The sequence below is a fragment of the Porites lutea genome, chromosome 3, assembly GCF_958299795.1.
Source record: "Porites lutea chromosome 3, jaPorLute2.1, whole genome shotgun sequence".
Classification (NCBI taxonomy): Eukaryota; Metazoa; Cnidaria; class Anthozoa; order Scleractinia; family Poritidae; genus Porites; species Porites lutea.
In genome coordinates this window covers 41,256,455-41,282,781 of record NC_133203.1, presented here as the reverse complement: position 1 = coordinate 41,282,781, position 26,327 = coordinate 41,256,455, and the positions used below count along the sequence as shown (strand labels likewise).

The 26,327-nt window shown below is 39.5% G+C and overlaps 1 protein-coding gene across 1 annotated transcript; it reads right to left on the bottom strand.

Moving 5' to 3' along the window:
• Nucleotides 1-223: 223 nt before the first annotated feature.
• LOC140931145 (uncharacterized) lies at nt 224-25,655 on the bottom strand. The gene is made up of 21 exons (XM_073380894.1): nt 25,589-25,655; nt 24,131-24,201; nt 22,243-22,401; nt 21,732-21,905; nt 19,996-20,157; nt 19,359-19,538; nt 17,829-18,005; nt 16,706-16,900; nt 16,049-16,189; nt 14,309-14,467; nt 13,403-13,570; nt 12,141-12,305; nt 11,430-11,591; nt 10,541-10,714; nt 8,562-8,732; nt 7,382-7,531; nt 5,627-5,958; nt 4,930-5,073; nt 3,826-3,935; nt 1,960-2,264; nt 224-941 (listed from the first exon to the last, which is right to left on the bottom strand). Exons 2-21 carry the CDS (start codon nt 24,186-24,188, stop codon nt 790-792), a joined length of 3,438 nt encoding a protein of 1,145 aa, XP_073236995.1. The 5' UTR covers nt 24,189-24,201; nt 25,589-25,655; the 3' UTR covers nt 224-789.
• Nucleotides 25,656-26,327: the final 672 nt, after the last annotated feature.

Below are 26,327 nucleotides of genomic sequence, written 5' to 3'. Positions count from 1 at the left end.
AAGTATTATCACTATGATGATGATGATGATGATTACAGTCCACCTAAGGGCCACCTCTCTCCAACGGCCATTTTTTTTTGCGGGGGGGGGGGGGGGGGGGGTGGGGACGGACAGTCCCTACGTTCACTCTTGTTCAATGGCCATTTTCTTCTGTCCCCAAAGTGGCCGTTGTAAAGTAGTTCAACTGTACCAGTATAGTTTATTATACGACATATGAAAAGCATTAATGCAAACGAACATTTATTTTCAAATAAAGTTAGCTGCCGATAAGTGTCACAACGAATACAACCAGCGAACGCACAGATATTTTCGATCGTCGCTTCTCTCCACCCGCCCGAAACTGAGTAACGCCTGCGAATCCGAGCCGCCAAACTCTTTCTGTTACTTTTCGGGCTGAGAGGAGCGACGGCTGGATATACGTCTGCGTTCGCAAAGAACAACGAACAAAGCCCAGTGCCAGGAGCCCAGCTGCATTACTTTCGAGACTTTTACTTCGTGTATTTTGTGCGCTTCCTTTCTTGATTTACAATGGAGATTTGTCATTGAGATTTACAATGTGGAGATTTGTTCGCAAACATAACGATGATTACGCATAAAAAGTCGACTAAAAAAAGAAACAGAAAAAATATAGAACAGCTAAGTACATGAACAGAGAAAGCGAGTGTGGTTTGCTAACCCTTCCTCGCAAGTTTGCGGATTTTGCATTTTTGAACCAAACTTGCACGTTCTTTATTAAGTTTCAAAAGTGAAGTCATAGACACAATGCATTGGGCAGCAGAAACCTGGCATCTAAATGTATGTCTCTCTGTCTGGATCCGGTGGTAGATACTCCTTTGGTCTTTGAGCTGGCTTTAACTTCAGGTAAACAATGATACCGAGGCATATAGCACAGAAAACGGCCATAGCAATCACAGACACTGTAGTAATATTGAAGGTTGAATCTACGTGAGAAAAAAAATGTCCGATAAAAATGTTTCGTTTATAACCGAGCAATTCCACTGTTACTGACACCCTAAAATTAATAATGCTCACTATTCATTCAAAATATTTCGCCTTTTTCCGGTTTGGCTCCATTTCCCCGGCTATTACTTCATAACCAACTGACGCTTACCATATTTGGGAGATGCGGGAAATATATCATCGATGCGAAGGTTTATTAAAATTATGATGTATCATCGATCAACCTCGTTTCAAGGCGCAGCAGCCCAGTCTGTGCAGCCTAGCCTATTTCTGGGGGAAATGAAAAGGGAAATGCAGCAGCGAGGGGGCCGCCCCCTCCCTCCGTTATTTTTAGACCAAACTGAGGCCCGAAGGGCCGAAAAAAAATTTGGGGGACCACCCCCCCTCCCCCCCCTTTTTTCCTTATCTAAGGGTCTGGATGACCTCCCCACCCCGCTTATCTCAAGGTCTGGATCCGGCACTGAAATGGCATTCACGGCTATCCGAAGGCGAAATAGCTAAATTTTTAACAAACTGAACGGAAGAAATTAAATACAAGAATGTGAGGAGTGTCTGCAAGGGAAAACTTCGGGTTATATCATGGAAACCGTGCCGAGGTATAGGCCAAAGTTTTGAAGAGAGTCTACGAGAAGGTAAACTAGTTAAGAGCTTAGAAATATTTTGAATGAATGATAACGCAATTATTGATTTCTTCACACCCCACTCAGCCTCATTCAATAATTGCTAATAATAATAAAGCCTGCAAGCATTCACATGTATATCATGTTTCACGCATAAAAAATGTATAAGCAAAGATATCTGGTTTAAAAGATAAATGTATAGTGAGACAAGGCATCCTGGGTTGCAAATAAGATATAAGTCAAATTCGACCAAGTTCATTCTCCAAGTAGCGAACATATTGACAACAACTCGCATGCAATGTGTCTTCAGTTACTAACAATTTTCAACATCAAACGAACCACTAAGAAAGTCTGCGTGGGAGGCTACTTTACACAATACCTTTTTCTTGATTGTTATATCTGGCGCCTATATCTGCTTCCCGCTGAAAAATGAAAGGTCCCTCAGTCAGTCCTGCCTTTGCCACTCCTTTCTCGTTCCCCGTATCCCGCTTTCTTCTGGGAAATTCCAGATTCAAACAGTTCACAGAGCAGCGTGAGGTCGGCTCGGACGCGTTGCAAACTACCAAGTTGCAATGGAGGTAAACGAAATTTCCATAGTCTCCGCTGAATTGGAAAGTGTCGAAGCTAAAACGCCTGACCCCACGAGGAGCATCATAGTATGTAACTGTCGAATCTACAGCGCAGCTAAAAGGAATACCGTTCTTTTAGGTGTTAATTAGATTGTTTGTAATGCCACATACCGGCTATAATGGGTATATAAGTAAGTCCAGCTTACAACGATAGGGTTTCCAAGCAGTGTAGTCTGTGGCAACACAGGTAACCCAAGCTCGAAATATGAGCATCGGCGAGCATCGGCATTGTTGCGTAACATTGAAAATGTGTGGTCCACGGGCCGATTTATGGCCGTTTTATGGGTTTTTATGTAAACGGTTTTCTAAACGGCCATAAATCGGCCCGTGGACCACACAGGAGAGACGTAACACACATTTTAAGTAAGGTAAGCTGTTTTTTTTTATTGAAATCCTTTCAGTTTTTTCCCATGTATTTTGAATGTTACGCAACAATGCCGATGCTCGCCGATGCTCATATTTCGAGCTTGGGCTACCTGTGGTGGCAAAGTATGAAGACTAGAAGGTTTTGGTTTAGAATAGCGTATCAGTTTTGGACAATTGATCAGTGTGCGTGAAGAATTGTGGTTTACTATGGTTTAAACCAAAGGGAAAACACTATGTATATATTTTTATCTATAGGTGTACTAAATAGTGATCTATAAGTAAAGCAAAAACGAAAAAGAAAAAATTAATGGTTACGTGGTACAAACAGACGTTGCCATTCGCTGTAATCGTGATTCGAAACCTCTCATAAATTGAAGACTAAGCAAATAGGCGTACGAACTTAAACAGTAATAATTAACTTTCCAATAATGATAATAATAATAATAATAATAATAGTAATAATAATAATAATAATAATACCAATAATAATAATAAAAATAATATGCATATACTAAAACAGTAGAAAGTGTTTTTCGCGCGTTCTGATTGGCTACTCAAACTCGAATTATCCAGTGCTATTCAAACTCGCGTAAGTTACGAGCAAAACAGTTTGCTGCCGTAACAAGCGAAGAAATTTCACAAATAAACGAAGAAGCTGTTCCCGAAAAAAACGAAGAAGGCGACAAAATCCGGTATGGCATCGGTATTTATCGATGAGACCGGTGAAAAAGTTTCTTGTTTACAAATGCAAATGAAGTCTTTCTTTACTTTCATTTGCTGACAAGTTCATCAATAACTAAATGAAATGCGTTTTTACAGAATGTTTTTAAATAAAAAAATAATTTACTACTCTTTTAAAGAAATGTCTCGGCAACACCTAAAATAATACCTTCAAAAGTTTTTATGCTTATGGGCAAGAAAACGTGACGGCCGCTGGGGTCACATGCGCGCCAAAATTATAATCGTCGGCAGCAATCAATGAGTTACAAATCATCATTTTTGGATCAATTATCTCGCTGTTTTTGTATATACTAAAATAATTATTCACCTCAGTGTCGGTGGCAAGTGGTGCATATTCAGCTTCCTCCACCTCGGTGAATAATTGTTATTAATAACGATAACGATAATGATAATGATAAAAATAGATATAATAGTGGTGATATTGATAAAACGAGGATTGTTTATAGAAGATGTATTTCAAAACGACTAACTCCCCATTTATCAGCTCCAATTAACTTCAATTAACTTACCTCTGTCGGATAATATCATACTTCATACTGTCGTCAGGATCCTGGGTGGGTGTGGCATAACACTTCTCTTCTCGAAGTTCAAGTCGGTTGTCAGGTGAATCCACAGCAAGCTATAAAATCAATGAAACAAAATGGATGTTAAAGGGGCTAAGGGATCTTGCCACCCTAATACCCCTTAAAAGATGCATTCGTGGGAACACGACCAGTTGAAGCTTTTCTCATATTCGTCGCACTTAAATGCGTGTTTTGGCGATGTGGATAATTTTATGCCTCCAGAGGGTACGCGACAGGTAAAACCCTTTTCGGCAAACATTACTCACAAACGTTCGGTCCTGGGTGTGATCAGGTATTTTTAAGTGGATTGACAGAGTGACCGACTTGTGTAATTGTCCACTACAGAAAATGCCATGGCATACCATAGTACTCTTTGTTGGTCACTTCAAAATTTTGCATAAACATTGTCTTCATTCTCTCTTTGGAGTTAAAATGGCTCCAAGAGAAACTGAAAACATTGCTTATGCAAAATTTTGGGGTAACAAACAAAGAGCATTATAGTATGTTATGGTATTTTCTGTAGTGGTCAATAGCACAAGTCGGTCACCCTGTCAATCCGCTTAAAAATACCTGATCACACCCAGGACCGAACGTTTGTGTGTAATGTTGCCGAAAGGGGTTTTACCTGTCCCGTACCCTCTGCCGGCATAAAATTATCCACACCGCGAAAAAACGCATTTAAGTGCGTTTTCACATGACGGCACGGTAGCCATATTGGTGTTCCAAAACAATAAAACGGCAGCCATGTTGGTGTACCAAGACAACCCTGTGGGAATTGAACTCTTTTCTTATGTAAAAACTTTCTTTTGTTCCAATGAATTAGCATAGCTACTGGCCACGTGAGTGAAAACGCTCTATTGGCTAAAAGAAAAAAAAGATGAAACACTCAAACAATTGCTCGAGCAACACCAGGTACATTTTCAAAGGCGAAAGAAAAAATAGGCTAAACCACGAAAACTTCATGGGTACAGCCCCTATTCGTGTAATCTACAGCCGTCTAATTCTTAACTCCAGTTAGAATATTGAAAGAATAGGAAAGTACTATTATACCTGCACATACAGAGGCTTATTTAAAGCCACTTTCAAAGGAAAATCCCTGGTGCCGTAAGGGAGCAAGTATTCCTGATCCTTAAATACGGAGATTTCCAGTACAAATTCTGTAGTGGAATCACCACCATCCATGGTCATCTTCAACTGCAAATGATCATCACATCACTGCATTTATCAGAGTCTGTTTTCCTTAAGCCTGGTTTCTATATGCTCGCTATGGGGCAGGGGAGAATGCCCCGCTATGGTCAGTTAGATCGCTCTTTGCCCTGAAAGATTACTCTACTCGTCACAAGAAGCTAAGGGCGCTTTCCATTTGTCAGAACTGGAAGGCTAGTCCCTTCCCGACGTAATGAGAATTTCACTTTTAATCAAAACTATCCAGGCAGATTGGTCAAATCCTAAATAGTGGACAGGAAGGAGATGGTTTTTCGGCAAAAACCCTTGGAAAAAGCCTATTTCATAGTCAAAATGACAGGTCCGGCCGGCCAGTTCTGACAAATGGAAAGCGCCATAAGTTATAATAGGGAACAGGGACTGCTAGAAGAGTAGGCGCGCCAGTTACAGTTGTTATGGAAATGGAATATCAAGCACCACAAAAGGATGATGATTTAATGGTGTCTAAGTCCGACAATAATAATAATTTGGGAATAATGGTGTTTAAAGGACTGTGTAACATTTGTTAAACAGGTTGCTTTACCTTCCTGGGGATAATCCCGTATGTTGACGTCACACCTTCTTTAGTGTAATAACAACTGAAAGGGATCGTTAGTTCTGGTATCCGTGTGATCATGCCCTCATACGACACCTCCTCTTCCTTCACAGTGTTGCTATAGACAACGGCGTCGTCTGTGTGACTGCTGACCGTTCCACAGCTCATCAGGGGCGCGATAAGGGAGAAATGAGTTTCATTATCTTGTGCTTTACATGACGGGTCATTAAGGCGAAGATGCGTGGGTTTGAAGCCGTTAAGGAGTTCTCTTTTCACGTCAATCTGCATCTCTTCTTTTTTGCAAGTCACTGATACTCCATCTGGAAAGGAGAAAGTTGGGGCCAGTTATTTAAACGCAGTTTAAAACCGCGTTCATTTTCAGTTTGCCCAACAGTTTCATGTAAACACCATTTACTATGAAAAGTTCAAGTTATGAAAGCATAAGAGTAGACAAGGAAATCATTTATCATCTTAAATTAACCCACTAAAAAAAAGTTAAGGTAATAAGCTGAGAATCCCTAAGTAATTTTAAGTCACTTTTGCACAGTTATTATAAATAACATCAAGTAAGGCACGGCATTAATGGAAAACAGGCTTTTTTTGTATATAATTAATTGAATTATTTTAATACTGTATTTAGCAGAACCCAGTCAATGCAATAAAGGTTTTTAAAGTTTTTACAATATTTCATTCAGCGTGATGAATTTGTAACACCGTACATAAATATAGATTACCTACCTACCTACCTACACTAAGGAAGAGATAGCCGACCCTAACTAGTGTTTGGTTGGCTGTTTAAAAAAACATAGAGATTTAAATAAATAAATAAATTACTTACGTTAATAAATAAGAATAAATTAATCAACCAAATTTGAAACTTTTGGCGCAAATACGATTTAGTCATGGTTGCTAAGAGTAAAACTGCAGGTCCTGTTTGAAGTGTCAGGGAGGATCCACGGCAGACATTTTACACAGAAATTTCATGACTTTGCCGCCACTTGAAAACTAACGACCCCGTGTCATGATCGTTCTATAATGAGAATTACATCTTGTACCGTACTGAAAACAGTTTTGTTCTGTTTGTACTGTCGCCCATTTCTGAAAAGGGAACAGTCTGACCGACTTACTAAGCACGTAAAAATAACCGATTCTTTAACTTTTATCGCGAGTTAGCAAGTACAGACAAAAGCCATTTAGCAGATTTTTGTAATTCAGTAAATAAAATTTTTGTATGGAGCACTTCCTTCAAAGAGAGAAGTGTTGGTAATAATTCGGCAAAACTCTGATATTTTGAACCTACCCTCTGTTTCGTTACCCGTTCCGTCGGCCAGTCCTCGTAACACAAGCAGATAAAGAAACAGTGAAAACATTATAGACACTTTGACTTCTTCTGTCTAAATAGCAACTACGTCCTGTAAGCTAAACACGATTCGAATATTTGCATTGTGTCGAATGTGTGCGGTCACCCGAAAATTACAGAAATCTGACCCTAGGAATTTGACAGCTCTTCCGGGCGCGAAAGTAAATTGGCCTGTACCCATGATACCCTTTGGTTGGGTAGGCTTCCCAACGCTATACCTGAATGGGAAAATATAGTGATTTTCCTTCCCAAACACCCTAAGTAATACCAAAATCTGCAATTTACGCCCCTAAGCGAGGCGACGGGCAAAGCGAAGACGAAGTGCTGCGAGCACTCGGCCAAGCTGTCTCTAATTAATTAGGCCAGACATAGCTAAATCACACCTGTTAGCGATGAAGAGGTCTTATCATCAATGCACCTTCTTCGACATCCATCAAAACAGCAAATTTTACCCACCGAACATTTATCCGTGTCTTCACACTCGTTCTTTAGGGTAGTTGAACAGCGGTAGGATGTCGGAGGGGGACACTTCACTGAAAAACAATTTAAAGGTATTTAGAGGATAGGCTTTTTATAAAAGGGACATATACAGATAAAATATGGGCTTGGTACAGTTGCAGAATTTCTAAACAACACTAAAAAACACACTCGGAATAACAATCCGCTTCCCGTTTAAGGCGAGTGAGAACTTTGAGTCATAATGATGCTTGAAATCAGATGTCATAACTGGTATACCCCCTTTCCGTCACCAGTCCTCGTAACACGAGCAGATAAAGAAACAGTGAAAACATCTTGCACACTTTGACTTCTTCTTTTCTAAAACAACTACGCCCTGTACGCTAAGCACGATTCAAATATTCGGCCGGCTGTGTGCGGTCACCCAAAAATTTCCCAAATCTTACCCTGTATCCATGATACCCTTTGGTTTGGTAGGCTGCCCTGAGGATAGGCTTTTCATAAAAGGGACAAATACGGATAAAATTTGGGCTTGGTGCAGTTGCAGAAATTTCTAAACAACACTAAACAACACAGTCAGAATAACAAACCGCTTCCCATTTAAGGTGAGTGAGAACTTTGAGTCATACTGAAGCTTGAAATCAGATGTCACAACTGGTATAAAGCAGTTCATATACCATGCATTTTTCCTCGATGATATAATAAACAGGTATACTATACCTATTTTCGAAGAAATGTGCTATAAAACTTAAGTCTTATCAGGACAACCAGAAGAAAAAGTATATAAGAAGTGCACTTTTTTCCTTTGGCGCTGAAGAGTTGACAGAATTTGTGGAAGTGCCCATGGAAAGGGATAGGGCGACTTAAAAGGTTAGGGATCAGGGGCATAGACAATGACGGACGGAGGTAAATGTCGTGGTGCAAGATAAGGCAGACACATCTGTTGACAATCGTCCGTTCACTGTCCATATCCAACAGATTTGTAGCGGGTAGAAATATCGTTATTTGATCGAAAAGTGGAAACAAGATTTTGATGTCCTGAGCGCGATCCTATCAACGCTGGTTTCCACTGAACATAAGCTAAGCAGACTCAAAGATTTTCAGTACCTGCGGCAGCCGGGGCAATAATGTTTTCCGCAGGGGAGACGCAAACAGTGTAGCAACCATTCGAACAGCACTTCTTGTCTTTTACACAATCATAATCCATAAAGCATTCATCTACATCGGCCACACATGGGGTGGATAAACCTGGGAGGGCTGGACACGAGCCTGTTTTGTCTATAGATAAAATCAAAAGTTGTGTACCGTTAATCATTAAATGGGCGACTAATTTATATCACAGATACTGTTATTATCATTATTTCCCCTTTGAAAAATTTCTTTGTGTTTGATTGGCTCAAATCACAAGGCAGATTCTTCATAACCAGCTAACGTTGACCAAATTTGGAAGACGTTTGAAATACGTGGAGAATGACGTCAGTAGTACTGCAATAATGCCAGAAAAATAGGTGGGCAACCGAGACGTCGTAGGGATGAGGTTGCGTTGTTTTGTGAGAAGAATTACAATAATGGTAGAACACTCCAAGCGAAGAAGAAATAGCCGAACTACTCCCTTAAAACATAACGAGAACCGCAAGAATGCAACTCCTATCGACGAAAGACACTCTGCTTTTTAGATGGTATCTGCAGAGCAAAACATCCGTTTATCTCCTGAACTTACCGCAAGAAACAGGCAAAGGAAGACAGGACTCAGTAAACATTGATCGAGGTAATTGATTAATTAAATGAATAATAAGAGAATTATTGGATTCGGCTTTCTTATGATCTGAAGAATTATGGAGATCCAGGAAGGTATTAAACCCTTACTAGATAGCTTGTCCTAATGATAGCTTCGCTGCAGGTCTGACTACATCCACTCATCACTTAGGTCGTCCTGTACCTTAAATTTGTTGTTAGTTTACCGCTGCTATGTAATAATATAGGCTGTTTCAGCAGGTTACTCAACTGGCACAAAACCTCAATGCTGGAAAACAAAAGACGCACTGGGAGAGGAGGTTCGAAGGAAATATCATCAATTTTAAATGACGTGTATGAGTTCTTTATTTGTCTTTTCCCAGTATGTCTCTCTCTTACTTTCCAGCATGGCTACCTTGTGTACACCCCGATGATACAATCAAACCCCGTTAATACGGACACTGGAGGTGTCCGTAATAACGGGTTGTCCGTATTAAGTGGGTCGAATTTAGAGAAAACTTGGAAGGCTTTCTTTCCCTAGGGACAAAGCAACCTGTCCGTTATAACGAGTTGTCCGTATTAAGCGGGTCGAATTTAAAGAAAACTTGTGAGGCTTTCCTTCCCCAAGGACAAAGCAAACTGTCCGTTATAACGGGTTGTTGGTATTAAGTGGGTCGAATTTAGAGAAAACTTGGAAGGCTTTCTTTCCCCAGGGACAAAGCAAACTGTCCTTAATAACGAGGTGTCTGTATTAAGCGGGTGTACCTAAAGTGGGGTTTGACTGTACTATCTTTTTATAGTTGCGGGACTGACGAGTGGACTATAATTTCGGATACGACAGAAACTGCCGTTAATCATAACCTAATATCAGCAGTCCTGTTTTTCAACATTAATAGGGTAGTCTAATAGGTCCGAATACACCACCGCAAGCACCCGCTTGAATGGCTAATTTATTTATTTATTTTATGCTTATTTTAATTTTTCACTTCTAGCAAAAATCTCTCTCAATGTCAAACAAAACGCCTAAAATATCACAAACTTTGTTATAGTCATGATTTCGTGGTAACAGAACTTTCTGTCGTCCAATTCGATCTGTAATCGCACTTCTGATTTAACAAATCGGGTCGCCCGATTTTACTAATCACTGGTATAATTATAGCCAGCGAACAGCAGACGTATTTCTGGTCGTAGCTTCTCTGCCTCCGAAAATGAGAGAAGCGACGACCGGAAATGCGTCTGCTGTTCGCACAGGCTAGTATAATTACAGCCCAAATTGGATTCCACTCAGTCCTATTACCTTAAGTAGACGCATAATATGCTTTTTATAACGATCCTAGCTTGTGTGATCTTACTTTGTGTGAAGGATTGTCTAGTATCCGGGTCCCAGCACTGTCTTCTGCATCCAGTGAAACAGCAGTAGGTACCATTCAAGCAGTCGTCATCCTCATTGCAGGTGTTTTTAAGACCCACATGACAGGTCTTTGATTTCGTTGTTATAGGACAGTTGCTCTCTGGCTCTTCGGTAACTGAAATAAACAATAAACGCAGTTTTAGTATTCTGTTTAAACAGTTTCCATAAAAAAAAAATTATCATTGATTCACCGATTTTGTCTTATGACAAAACAAGTGAAATAAGAACAAACGCAACTTGGGGAAAACCACCAAGAGTGTGCAGTAAAACAAAAAGAAAACAAACAAAATGATAATAGCCAAGAAACATTATTGTTTCTTAGCTAATACCAAATAACATTACAATGTACATGTTATGTCTTCCTAGAAGGAATTAATTAATAAAAAAAAAGTTACAACTAGGGACAAAAGTGTTCCATAAAATGGCCCCTTTGTTGTGGACATATCTGTCCCCTCCCCCTATGTACCATAATCGCACCCTTCAAACCGAAGTTGTATTTCAAACCCTCAAGGCTTTCTCCAACTACAAAAAAGCTTGATTCGGTGGTGGAGGATTTACCGCATTTAATCAGAATGAACAAACTTGTTAATAAAAGCGCCCGTTTTCAAAACAACAATTTTAAGTTTGCAATAGAGCAAATCAAGCTATAATCAGATAAAATAAGACTTTTGTGATTACGTCAAATATTCCATGAGTGATTTATTTTAAAGTTTTATTTTTTTTGTTTCGTACAGAGTAGGGATAATCGTGCTCAATGCGCGGCCGAGTTAAATTATAATTTGCCTGGTAAAAATTAAAAAAATATCACCGGGGAATTTCAGGTAACTTACCAGAACCAACCTGATCAAAAGTTGGATTGACGCATCGTTTAAAGCAACTATTATTGCAACACTTCTTTCCAGGAAAGCAGTCTGTGTCAAACTGGCATTCGTCATAATCAGCGACACAGAATTGTGGTGGCTGCAGAATAGGACAATTTCCTGGCCTTGATACTAACAACCAGAAAGAAAAAGTTAGCGAAAGTGAGACAGACAGACAGACATGACACAGGAAGGTCAGGGACGGACTAAAACAACTGCATTGACGCAAAGTAGAATTAAGAAAAGAAGACAAATTATTTTTGGTCTTAGAGGTGGGTTAATGTGGGTACCCCATTCCTCCCATACCTTTTATATGAAATAGTGTCTTTTTTTTTAAATGTTATCAAACTTCTTGTAAACTCTGTCTTTTACAGCCTTAATGTTTGGACAGAGGTGTTCTCGGAGTTCTTAAAATAGCTATCCCGGCCTCCTCGTACTGAAGTTTCTGGATCTTCCCCTGCCAGGACGCAGAGGAGTAGTTCCGTGATCGTAGAAAGTGAGACGTTCAGGCGGACGAAAGAAGAAGCGTATATAGAGATAGAATAACAACATTTGCATCGAAAACTTAACGACGTAGGCTTAAGCAAAAATTTTACGTTAGCAATCCTGCCGGATCCAAACTATTTCCCACTGAATGTATGGATAAAAAAATGTGCATATCAGAGCTATCCCAACACCTACTTGCTATATCGGAAGGAAAACCATCAGATGTAGCACATCTTCTGCGGCAGCCGTCGAAGCAGCAAAGCCCACCCGGAATAAATTTGCAGTCCGTGTCATTGGAACACTGGCCTTTTAGACCTATATGGCATCGTTGTGGAGGCTTTGTAGGAGCTGGACATTTATCTGGATTGGAAAGAACAAAGCAATTGGTATAGTCTTCAATCTTCAGTAATAAATAAATGACCGCTCTGTAACTCCAATCTCAAAATTAAAGAAGCTTCTTGCTACATCAGAATTTGACTATATTTAATGAAAGCAGCATGTAAAAGCTCTGTGGAGAAGCTATTGTTGAATACTATAGGCACAGAATAAGGCTTATGTCCCGAGGCTTCTCAGTTAAAACTCAATTTCCCCTTACTGTTGGGCCATAAACTAAGGGATCATTGACGTCCACCTTTCAGCAGCTCAGTTATTCTAAGGCGAGTCAGTGCCACGTTGAGATATCAACCTTTAAAGGTGCGATAGTAAGCATGCCTAGCTTGTACGAACCTTCTGTCAATTGGTGTGCAAATTTATTACTTTCATTATTCATTCACAATTTTTCTCCGGTTCTGATTAGCTGAAATGCTACGGTTTTGGTAACTAGCTAGCCAAATTTGGAAGATGTCTGCGATATGTGGAAAATGACGTCAATAGTACATGCAGCATAAATGCTACAAAATGAACTGCAATCGAAAAGCCCTGGGGACAAGGTTACGTTGTGTTGGTAAAGCAGTACAAAATGGTTTCACACGTTTTGCGAAGCGGAAAAAAATTACTCAACTACTATCTAAAATTAATGCCAGAACAGGAGGAATACAAGTCGACGAACAACATCTGCTATTTGGAGAATATCTGCAGAAGTAAGTACATCCCGTTATCTCCTGAACGTGCCGAGAAACAGGCAAATGAAGGCGAGAATTATTTATTTCAAAGATTTTGGAGAGTTTTATCCGCCTTGTCCTTATCGGCCTCAGCGGATAGAATCCTCCTCGATCTGTAAAATTCTTCAGATCACACGCAGCCTAATCTGATAATTGCTCGATACAATAGCGAGAATTAATGAATGATATTAGAAGAATTTTTTTCTGGCGACAACAACCGCGTTTCAATTTCATTTTTCTTTGTTGGAAGAAAAAAAACGTCAAAGAAGGTACCTTGTTCCAAAGAAGAAACCTCTTTTAATCAATTGCGTGATTTTAAAAAGGACAGCTCTTTGAGTTACTCTCTGGCCTCCTTACCTATAATTGCTCCAACAGCAGGTTCAGCGCAAACTCTGTAGCAACCGTTTGAACAACACTTCTTTGTTTTTCCGTCGCAGTCCCAGTCAAATTTACATTCGTCAAAATCAGAAGGGCAAAATTCGGACGGTGGGGAAAGAGCAGGACAGGTGCCTGGTCGAGGTTTACCTGCAGGGTTAGTAAAATATCCAATACAAATTTTACAAAAACAACTTTAATGATAATAATGACAATGACAATGGCGATGATGATGAAGAGGATGAGGAGGATGATAATGATAACGATGATGATGAAGTAGTAAAGACTTGACTGGGTAAAAGTTAAAGAAAACCTGCAAAGTAAAAACAAAAATGGTAATAATTCTTGGGGAATAAAATTATACAATCTCAATGGAGAAAAACTTTTATTCTTTCAGTTTGGTTAAAAACCGTTCTAGGAGAGTAATGATCGTCTGGACATAAATGACCATGCGATGCCGCACACACGAAGGCACACAGTAGCTCAGACGTTTTAACAGTAGAGGACACAGTTTTAAATTCTAATGAATATATATTAATCTTTGACCATTATTTCCATCGCCTTTATAGCATTGGCAGAGTATATTACCGTTTAGAACAGCCTAGGTCCTAGCGGTATTTAGAGCACGTAATTGTTGCTTTAGCGATTACGGATACGATGCTAAATAATCACAATAAGGAAACAATCTTGTCCAGGAACTTCCACAAAAAGTACTATAGCGATAAAACAACCGACCCTCAGGTCTATGCAGCACCACAGTTACCTCTCCAATGCGTAAAAACCATTTTCCATCGTCTTTCCGCAGTCCACGGAATTTACAGTGGTCCGGTATGAGAGTCCTTAGCGGACAGTCATTTGGTGGGCTAGACAGATGCAGCTCTATCTTACCTTGAAGGTCTCCGCTGCCAAACTGAGCAGGGTCCTTGCACCGCTTTCGGCATCCATCGCTGCAGCAGCGGGTTCCCTCTACACATAACTTGTCGTCAAGGCAAGTGTTTCTCAATCCTACTGGACAGACTAAGTTCTCAGGAGGTTTGGGACAAGTGCCTTAAAGAAACCAGGATAAGAATTAAGAATTAGAATTAAAGTAAACCCGTGGGGAATCCGTGGATAATTGTTTAGAAAATCCTCTTGGCCCTCCCACATCTTTGACCTCAGAGCTTCCGTGCCGTTGTATCTGAACTACGAACGAAAAAAAAAAACAGCAAACAACCAGCCAAATAACTACCTGCTAGGCAGGCTACTACTAGTAGTAGGAAGTGAACTGCTCGGGAAGCAACAGACTTTTACTACTGCTAGAAGGTACAGGTTTACATTTCAACACCTTGATAAATTACCAAGCTTAACATGACTACCGGATAAGAGTGCAATTGTATGCGATTCACTTTGAGCGAAAAGTTTTAAACCGAAAACTATAATTCCTAATTGTAATATGAGTATTTAATTGCAGTATATAACAGGAGCTAACACTTCTTTGAAGTAAACACTACGTATACTAATACAGAAAAAACGTTTCAGCGAAAAATAAGTAAGAAAAAGCAATATCATAAACAACAGTAGTCAATTAATTTTCGAGTTGACCACGACATTTTAGTCGAGAAATTTAAAAAGGCCTTACCGTCATTGAATTTTTCCATCCTAGGCATAAATGGCTGGATTTTCAACGTAAAACGCCTTTTTGCCGACTTTTTAGAAGGAAATCCATAGTTCGACTCCTCGCTGCAGTATCCCCTGCCAGAGACTGCGAAGTTTGGGGAATAAACAATATACCACGGGCTATACCACGCTAGACGCGCGATTCACGGGCAACGATCTTCCTTTGTCATGTTACTGGAAATCTAAACCGCTCTATTGCTTATGGTCGAGTTACTTGTTACGCATATCAGAAATCGACAGCGAGTGTTGACGCTTCCGCAGTGAACGTGAGCGTGTTAACCTTGTTCCTAGGGTTCTCTCATGAGTATGCTTGAGTGAATGCACAACTCAGGAGACCTTCGGCAACAACGAACTATGTCGTTTTCATAATATCGGGAACCGATCTCTGTCAACGCAAAGTGAGCGAGTGACACGTGATTTGCGTATCAAAACCCATCACAAAAACCCTTTGGATACCTATCCACGGGCGGGTTAAAAGGACAAAAAAGATTATAAATCACAGACTTACGGGCCAAAACGTTATTTTTTATCTTTTGACCACTAAAAAGTCGATTGTAAGCGATAGACGTGGCCTTGCACCAAATTGAGGAATTCTTAGACTGTGATCTCGCTGTGATCAAGTACCTAGGAATATCTCAGGAAAGCGTGGGGGAAAAGGTTTGGAACGGTACTCGACACAAAGATAATGTAAATAATGTTTTTGACACAGAAGTACTTATCCGACTATGCAATAGGACGTGGTTTGTAAAATTGAGGAAAGGATGTTTTGTTTTGAGAAAGGGTCTTGAACTGGCCTGATAAACCACCAACAAAAGTAGAGAGAACAATCCTTGCTTTCTTTCATTCAAGCTAAGCAGTTTATATCTCTTATTTTTTCTTTCCAAAAAGGCTACTGAGGGACCGTAGTAAAGACAGGTCACTGAAGGCTAAGATAGCTTTTAGTCACCATTCTAACTAAAAGTGTGTGCGTACCTGTTGCACCTTTGGGAGGAACACATCGTCTTCGACAGCCATCAAAGCAACACACGGTACCAGTAAAGCATGTACTAGAATCATCACACAGATGCTTCAGTGAAAAGGTGCAGCGATATGCAACTGGTTCGGGACATTGTACTGCAAACACAGTGTGTAGTTTTATTACACGGGTTAGTCTAAAGGGAAGGCTAACTGGATCTGCTTGCACGAAGCACCCTTAGATAATTATCTGCTTCTATTGTGTTTATTATACTCGCGCATTTATCAGTCAAGTTATCGGCGATACCGCTTGAGAAAATGGTTGGATTCAAGAGAATAGTGAATAACAGAAAGGCGGCACTTACTCTCAGGTTGCTTCATGAAATCCGGCTCTAACTTTTATGGAAGCCAGCAAATATTGATTAAAGAAATACATTGCGAATACGGTAGGTGCATTTCCCTTCCTTATAAGTTTATTTGTAACTAGCAACCAAGATTTTTATCTGGGTTTCCTCTGAATGGAACAATGGTTCTCAAAAGCAACCATTTAAAAACAAACGAAAACAACTGACAACAACAAAAACTTCTATTGCTTTTCAAGGCAGTTACTCCATTTAAGTGAGTATTTTTGTTCTAATTGACCAAATCTTGACGAAATATGCAAACTATGTATACCTGCTGCTGCGGTCTGAAGGTTGCCTATTCCTAAAGCCCCTGCTCCAACTGAAGGTGATGCACAGATTCTGAAACATCCATTTGAACAGCACTTGCGGTTACCGACACAGTCCCAATCAATGAAACATTCGTCGACGTCTGACACGCATAGTTGAGGTGGGGCAAGAAATGGACACGTGCCATTTTTGTCCTCTCCTGTAAATATTGGATAATAAAAATCTTTATATTCTCAGAGATAACACTGGCAAATCAGTTAGGTAGAATTTCCTAATGTAGGACATTCGTTAGACATTCTGTGCGCTACGAAAAGCGATGGTTAGAGAGAGATTTGTTCACTCGATCTATCATGGCTTATTATTAGTTGCGCTGATGTCTCAAAATGGCGGACTATGAAAGCTTTGCTTTTGAGGCAATCTACAAAATAAGAAAAGGGAAAAACAAGGCTGGGAAATGATGTCTCTTCAAAACAGTCTTTATCTGACGGTACAAAAGGTAAAGAATTGTAAATTTTTTTTAGCCTGCGTAGCAAGCGTTTCCGTATGGATTCGGAGTAAAGAAAGACCGAGGAACCAACCGAAACGGGATTTTTTTGCGGTCTTTGACTCTCGTTGCTCGTTATTTGCTCCGAAACCACACGAAAACGCTTGCTACGCAGGGTAACTTTTCGTTAATAGATCAAAAACTTTTACCTACGAACCTTATATCTCTCTGTCTCTCTCCCCATCAGTACTCCGTTTTACGAGTATGTTAGCTACTGGAAGCAACATGAAAATGTAAAATAAAGTCGAAACAGGCCAATTTGAGGTGACCAGTGAGAACCTGACTTGGGATCCGTACTCTCTATATCTCGCACTAACCAACCATGGGATCATTGTAAGATGCTGGGTAAAGTCCCTTATATAAATCTTTCAAATCCTTCGGCGACATTTTGTGTTGTTATCATCTTGGAAAGAATTTTAAGGAGTCTTAAAGTGAAAACTTTAAGGATTAAGTTATATAGAGCAATTTTATATAATTTTAATTGTAAGATTTATATAAGGGACTTTGCCCAGCATCTTAGAATGATCCCAACCATGATGCCCGTCTTAAGACATTTGCGTGGTTTAATTCGCCGTGTTTTTACCTTGTGCTCCAGCAGATCCACGACTGGGATCCCGGCATTTCCTTCTGCAGCCGTCAAAACAGCAGTATGTGCCGTTTGGACATTCCTCGTCGTTATTACAAGTATGCGCTAGTCCAATATGACATCGTTTAGAAATTGACACGATGGGGCATTTTCCAGTCGCTGCTCCTTGGGTAACTACAAGGACATACAAACCGATGTTCAAATAATATAATAAAATATTACAGCGGAGCTCCACGCGCTCTGGAACCGCTTGTAAGCGTAGCCCCATAGCTAAGAAAAAATTTTTATCTATCCATCAGAGAAAATTTGGTATTCACGTGACCGTACGCCCACCCGCGCGCCGTCCGTCCGTCCATCCGTTCGTCCTCGCCAATTTTGATTTCCCGTGCAAGGGAAGCACGTGCTTCGATCGTCCTTAATATTGTCTTGTACGATTATATTGTGAAAAGCTGATGATGTGATGAAGGAAGTATACACGCTGACAGATTTGTTGGCATGATTTTGTAAAGTAAACATGTAACGAGCACAAAAATTCGGCCTGGTTTTTCATTTTGGCCTTTCCTTTAATCAGAGAGATAAATTACAGTTTGTAAATTTGCTGCCACCGAGGACTATCGTGTCTTATAACTGGCCTTCATGGCGTAAAATTATATTTCGGAGCTGTCCATTTACCTTATAAAATAAAGGTGGTGTAGGTGGGCGATTGGGTTATTTTGTTTGGGAATTCCCAAACAATTTTTGAAATATGCCTATCACTCAAAAGATTTAGCGTTTTGAAATTTGAATTTCCCGCCATTTTCTGCTATTTTTATTAACAAAATGGCGGAAAATTGAACTCTCAGAACGCTATATCTTTTGAGTGGATAAGCATATTTCAAAATGTTTTTCACTTTTGACATCCTTGTGGTGAGTTCTTAGAGACACAATCATTAAAAACAAAATCATTAGATGTCGTATAATAATAAAAACAAAATTTGGCGGGAATTTTGTGACCTTATTTTTCCGCCAAAAATGCAAAAATCTGAAAAACGAAAAACATACGACTTTAGGGAATGGTGAGTTTTATATTGTTACAAATTTTCAAGTGTATTGCGCTAAAACAAGCAAAAAAGATCAATGAAGGTGAGTGTTTTTGATGTCACATATGTCCACCGTGGAAGAATGAGTTAGAGCTCCGAAATTGTAATTTTGAAGCCCCGCGCTATCCACTAGCTGGATTTGTTCTCGGTAGTCCTGAGTGAAGTTGGACACGCATATAAAAAGCCAGTAACTGTGTTTCCCCTATAAAATCATTTTCATTGAAAATATTACACCCTCTTTGAAAAAAAAACAAAAAACAAATCTAATCTCAGGTCAAATTACCCTTATAGAGAGGTTATCTAGGCTATCTTTGTATAACAAGGCCCACAGTAAAAATAACTACAATCTAAAAAAAATGTTTGGGATAAAATCCCGATATAAAGATCCCCTGTTTTAATACTGTACGATCAGGAACAAAAACAAAGACAACAAAACTGTACCGCTTACTTTTACCAATCGCTGGACCCCCCTGCTGATCTTCTATGACTGGATCTACACATCTCTTGACGCAGGTGTCACTGCAGCACTTCCTCCCAGGATAACAATCAGCATCAAACTGGCATTCGTCAGCATCAGCGATACAAAACTCAGGCGTAGGAAGCGAAGGACATTTACCTGGTCTTGCCGCTATAAAATCAAATTCAATGCGGTGTGGGTACAATTTTTAAGTTTGGATAGATAGTTACACACTGCAACTGATATAATCTACACTACGAGCAGTCTCCCTTTTTCCGTAGTCCGTCGAGCGAAACGCGGAGACACAAAAATGACCACTTGCGTGCCGCCCTCGTTTCTCGCGTCTGAAGCCTTTTCCGCTCGACGCTCGCGCGCGTGTGCACTACCCCCTCTAAATCTAAAGAAACAGAGAGACTGTTTGCAATCTAGATATAATCCGGATAAAGTAGGTTTAAGTCAGACACGAAAGGTAGGGTTATGGTAATGACTAGTACACGTAACTGATTATAAATACAGGTGGACGCTCTATGTTCCGCAATAGATGCACGGCAGTCTTGAATTTAATGAAGTACTGTTATAATCATGTCTATAATGACAACGACAAAATAAGAGCGATAAGAAATCTTACTCTCTAATCGATCTGGAAAACTGTCAGACGTTGCACATCTTCTACGACAGCCATCAAAACAGCAAACACCGCCGTCAATATAATTACATTCAGTGTCGTTGGAGCACAAATTCTTAAGACCCATGTGACAAAGTCGCGACGTCTTTGGAGAAGGACACTTCCCTAAGTATGCAAATCAAACATGAAATAAAACAATGTGTGGAATTGTTGGATTAGTTAAAGAATGCATAAACTGTAATTGACCACTCCAGAAATACCATAAAATACCAGAATGCTCTTTGCTTGTCACCCCAAAATTTTGCATAAGCATTGTTTTCAGTTTCTCTTGGGGCCATTTTAACTCCCGAGAAAAACTGAATTTTTGAGTGGTCAATAGGACAATTGCACGATGACGATATTTGACTACAACTACCAGAATTCATTTCGTTGTTGCTTTGTTATTTAAATTTGTCAATCCCGCTTAGGATTAAGAACAATAGCCTTAATTTGCACAAGAAAACAACAAACTCAAGGATTCTGGTAGTTGTAGTAAAATGACGTCATCGTGCAATTGTCCTATACCAAATTTCCAGTGGCTTCACGACGGCCATTATTGCATTGTGTTCCAAAACAATGAAACGGCAGCCAAGACAATCCTGTGGAGTTGAACTATTTCCCTCTTTAAACGCTTTCTTTTGTTCCATAAATATAGCATTGGTGCACCCACGTGAGTGAGAACGCTCTATAAGATAGATCAGATATGGTCAGATAGATGTGAGTCCGCCATGCGAGGGAAGTGGCGCCATCATCGTCTGTTAATACAAGCATTCTGCTCACTGGAGCGGTAAGTTTAGAACATATTCCAGTTTAATATCCCGAAACTGGAACAGCAATTTTATAAACAAATCATAACGGATTATTCTTAAAATTCCCGTTCCAGAATATACTTGTTAAACTCACTCGAGACATAGATAGTTTCCCGGACAGAAAGCTATTTTTTATATGGAAAACAGTCACTTTTACCAGCCTTGTGTATGACATGAATATGAGGCCGATTGTATCAAAATATCAATAACAAGTTGCAGAAATCAAAGAAGTGATTGATGAATAATTAATTTTCGTTTGCAATACTTCCTTTTTTTTCCTATAAGAATATGTTTTCTAAGAATATCGAGGCTGAAAAATGCGAAATTTAAAGAATATTTTTAGAATAAACCCGAGGCTGAGAGTTTAAAAAGGACTCAATTTTGTGTGTTGAAAATTTGTAAATACCGTACAATTTATGTGTTTAACTTAACCGTAGAAAAGTTATTCGTTTCACTAAACGGCAAGAACGGAAATGCCATAAGCCATAATTTATAATTAAGAAATAATTCAAGAATATTTGCATCCTTAAATCGCCGGAAAAAAAAAAAGTAAAAATATTCAGCCTGGGCAGAAAAAACAACATTCTTATATATATAAAAAGAGTGTAGTGCATAAGTAACCGAATGGAAACCACATAGATTTCATGCTTTCAGTTCAGTTCAGCACAAGGGACGTATACCATTTCTCGGCGTTATCTGTACACAATCATCCTAACCAATACAAATGAGGGGCAGCCGTCTATGTATGAATTATTATTAATTTCCAGAGCTAGACGTACAACGAACCCTTTTATGTCATCCCGGAGGCTCTACCGTACTAATAAGACGAGTCAGACAGTAAGCAAACGTACGGGAGTAAATAAATATGCACTCATAACCTAGGCGTATTACCTCGAATAGCAGCAATCAGCGCGGGTTCCACACACTCTTTAAAACATTTGTTGCTACAGCATTTCTTTGTTGTCCCCTCACAATCCCAATCAAACATGCATTCGTCCACGTCAGAAGCACAAGGCCCTGGTGGAGGACTAAGCTGAGATGGACAAGTTCCTGGTCTAGGTTTCACTATCAAACGAGAACAAAACAATTTAAATGAAAGCTGTATAATATCAGATATTAAGCGGTTAAATATTATGTAAATATAATTGGCATGATGAGAAAATAAGCCCGACATGAGCAGACTTTCAGTTATTACCAGGTTATGTTATTATTCTTATACAGTTACATAATTCTCGCAGGATTTAATCGTTAACCTTTCTTCTAATTTAACCTTAACAGCTGCCAAGAATGAGACAACAAAATTCAAATACCTCAATATTTCAAGCTTGTTAGCCACAAAGTGCATTGTTTGTTTATTTATTTAATATTATATTATAGTATAGTATTATATTATACACTCAACCTTCTGTTGCTCCCCTATTGTTCTCTGACGGGTCCCTGCACCGTTGTCGACAGCCATCGCTGCAGCAGAGAGTACCAACTATACATGTGGTATTTTTATTGCAAGTGTTCTTAAGTCCAACAAAACATAGAAGATTTTGAGGTGGCTTGGGGCATGAGTCTGCAAAGAAAATAACCACACTTAACAAATAGAATACATTTTTTGACACAGCCAAACAGTTCATTTGAAATGTTTCATTCACAGTCATTCACGCCCAACTGCTTAATTAATCACGCCCAACTGCTTAATTAATAGTCGGAAGATCCGTTGCAAAGCCAAAACAACTGGGAGGCGGGAGAGGGGAACCAAATTGGCCGAGTAAAATCAGCCCCTATCCCCGCCTCTCAAAAATAGGCTATCAAAACTAGGTAACAGTCCATGAATATTTACGGCAAAAAAAATTTCTGATGCTGTTATAATGTGAAACAGTACTGTCATCCTCGGTGAAAAAAATAAGCTTTAGTTCAACTTAAATATTTTTTTCAAATATTTTTTTACCCGGGGAAATCAAAACATTGGCTATGATCATGATCAGATTTTGAAAAGCAATTATATTTCTGTGATTTCGGTATTATTATTATTATTATTATTATTATTATTATTATTATTATTATTATTATTATTGTTATTATTATTATCGGCCACGTACACGAGAAAAAAATAAAATAAAACATAAAACATAAACCATTGTGAGTTTGCTCAATTCTGGAATCAATTAATCGTTATTGCTGTTGTTGTTGTTTCTATCACATTTTATTAGCTTTCTTTGTTTATTTTATTTTTTCTTTATTTTTCTTTCTTTTTGTTGTTGTTTTTTTTGCTAGTCCCCTTCCATGTTCATTCTAGCCTGCAGTGCATGCGTAAAAAGGTGTTTGTTTATGTTCGTTTCGTTGTAGCCGCCATTTTCGATTTTATGACAGAGGAAGATTGGGGAGAGTAGAAAAAGCAACCCTTAGCTTAGGTGCTAGGGCGAAAGAAAGAAAAGGGAAGTGATAGGGGGAAATACTATCTTTCTCTTCTCTCTTCCCGCCCCCTTTCCCTCCCCCTTTGACTCGCCTTATTTCCTCCTCTAATTTAGAGTTTCAACATGGCGCTTTCGCGAGCAAAAACTTTCGCGCGCCTGAAGAAGACGCCTACACTGCCAGTGCTATAAGCATTAACCATGGTGTACAGATTTATCCAGTGGATAACATTAGCTAGCATATAATCTCGTACCCAGATCTCTTGCTGACGAAACCGGAGGCAAGATCTGGGGCGCGATCCATTCAACCAAAATTCCAACCGGTCCGACCGGGTAAAGTGGTCCACCTCAAAAGGTGGACCCGTTTTTTCGAAACTTTTCCGGTTGGACCGAACCGATCCATTGAGTTTTGGACCGAAATTTCCGGAAATTTTGGTTGAATGGATCGCGCCCCTGGTCAAGTAAAAAAATTCATTTTTTTGATCGGCTAGATTGTGAGCGAATGACACCGGTGTTGTCTTCTGTGCGCACTTTGCGAAGTCTTTCAGTTCTGTTCAAATAAATATTTTCACTAAAGAAGTGGCTTTCCGTCTCAATGACTTCTAAAACCATTAATCATTTTTATCTTTGAAGACTTTATTTCGTTGTTTAACTCGTCGAAAAAAGGCCGCAATTTTGAGGATTTATTTCGAGCATGCGCTTTTTCATCACCTCTCACATTCCTGACAGGCGATCACGTGCACAACACTGCTTTATTCATCAACAAGAGATCTAGGTATGAGATTAGCTAGCATCGTTAACTTTTTGAACAATAAGGACCAGGTTGTTGTTTTTATTATTATCGTTTTTCTCTCTTTTTAGAAATAAAATGTAACAAAACATATTCACCTGGATTCTGCGCAACAGCGTACGAAATGCAGAGGATGATAAGTGTCAAAGTTCTCATACTTCAAGATTATCTAAAAAATAATTAACCCAATGATAACAAATAAAATATTACATAACAAGCGGAAAAATAGTAAAAATAGATAAAAGAATAACTAAAGCTAAAGGAGTTTAAAAATTACCCCTCACAGTTTATATCTGGCGAGTGACACTAGAACCACTGACGGCTCCACAAGCCGGGAGGGTTTTTATATACACCCGACTACACGGGTATGTGTCGCGGAACTGAGTATGGTTTCCAGGGTCTTGGATCTTAGACAGGTTTTGCAAGTTTCACTATTTAGCGTCTTGAAGAGGGTTATTTTAAGGACCACAGGCCTTTAATTTCAAAGAAATGTGGAGGCCTTGTCGAAAAGCGGTCGACTGTGTTGTACGAACATTTAATTTGTCCAAAACAGAAAAAGGAATTCCATGTTCCATGAAGTCTTTTTAATAGCTTAATTGAGGTCCTCATGGAGGGGGACGTATATCCCCTAGTCTGAATTTTAACTGCGGTCGTTTCGCGTTATTTGATTCTGCGTGTGGAGCGAAATGAATCAGGGGCAAACCTCCACCGAAGTTTTCCTTGAGTACCCCCCACCCACCCCCCGCCCCCAACCACGGCGGCTCCGGAACAACACAAAGCCTTCCCTGTCTGTTTTCGGTGACCTTTCACCGGCTTCGCGTTACTTTTTGCTTGTTATTTACCACTACGTATACGTACTTAACCTCTAAAGGGCGGTATTGTTTAGAAATTTTTGTAATTGAAAATAACCATCACAATCAAGTCTTCGTCGGGAACAACACTGCCATTGTATTCACTCGGGATGTCGCGCTTTAGTTCGGCCGAACTGGGAACCTTTCATGTGTAACCCTAATTCTGACGAAAAGGTTGTTTGTTTGCCGAGTAATGAAATTAAATAACGTAAAATTAGAAATCTCACAAGAATAACCATCGAAATTCCTAAATCGTGGGGTGCTAAGGAGAACGGAAATCTCAATGGTTATGACAACGATCAGCCCGTTTTCTAAATAAAGTCGACATTTATAACCAAAGACCAAACTTCAACCGAGGAAACCGGGAGAAAAAGAAACCTTTATTCATTTAAATATCAGTGAAAGCTAGGCTGTAGGAAATCTGGGGCCGCTACACATCTTTGCTTGCATAACCCCCGTTAACTGAAATCTCATGACTGTGTAATTTCTCGTCACCAGGGAGGATATGAGCAGTAGATAAGTGCCTACATTCTCTTGTCAAAGTAGCACAGCTTCAAGTTATTTTCTGAGAAGTTCTTAATTACAGTTTTAAAATTCTAAAATGGAGGATGCAAATTAAGTTTTAGGTCCGTTCGTAAGGCTATCTGAAGCTTGAGACAAGCGTGACAGGCCTGTCAGATAATATGCAAAGGTAAAAATTCTCACCGTGCTTTTTACTCCAGTAATATACAGCTATGTACCTTTCCTACACGCTTGATAAACACGGCTAGATACGGCCCAGGTTTCGTTTAGTAGATCCAGCGGCAATCAATAAACTACGTACTGGATAAAGCTGCCATGCGAGTGAGATCACTTCAATGATGTAACACGATAGTCCTGGCTGCTCCTGACCACAAGATCATCGGCTTGTATTTTTAAACTTAAACGTTCGCGCTCTCGCTAACATAACGTCGTGGCATAAGCATGCTACATGCGATGATGGAATAATATTTTTTGGCAATTTAATGTAACACCGTTTGCATACTGAAGCCTTGCTGGAAAGACTTTAGAAAATGATTTCAATTATTTTGGTCATTATCAGTGGCTGATGGTAAAGTGAGGATTAGGGCTCATTGGATTGGACTTCCTGACCAGTTCTTTGTTTTCTCCGCTGCCCTCTACTCTACTGCTATTTAAATTGACTAAGTCAATCTATAATCAGCGGACATTAACGGACACATTTTAAAAAGTATACTTGAGGGAACACGAACACGATTTCAAACCATGCTAGTATAGCAGCTAGTATATGTATAGTATATAGTTACTTGATTTCAGTTGATGTAGAACTGCTGTCAGAGTGCTCAATAGAAGGACTTGAGCGAGAATACCGAAAGTACAATGTTTTATCAACTGACGATTTGACTAAGCATTTTATTACTATGTATTTTCGTACTACATGATGGTG

Excerpts from the sequence above, each read along its gene's own strand:
- LOC140931145 (XM_073380894.1), bottom strand. The coding sequence starts at position 24,188 with ATGAGAACTTTGACACTTATCATCCTCTGCATTTCGTACGCTGTTGCG. Across the intron at positions 14,468-16,048 it reads TCCTCCCAAAGGTGCAACAG|GCACTTGTCCCAAACCTCCT; the intron begins GTACGCACACAC and ends GGTTTCTTTAAG. Across the intron at positions 12,306-13,402 it reads TGCTGTTGGAGCAATTATAG|ATAAATGTCCAGCTCCTACA; the intron begins GTAAGGAGGCCA and ends TTTCCAATCCAG.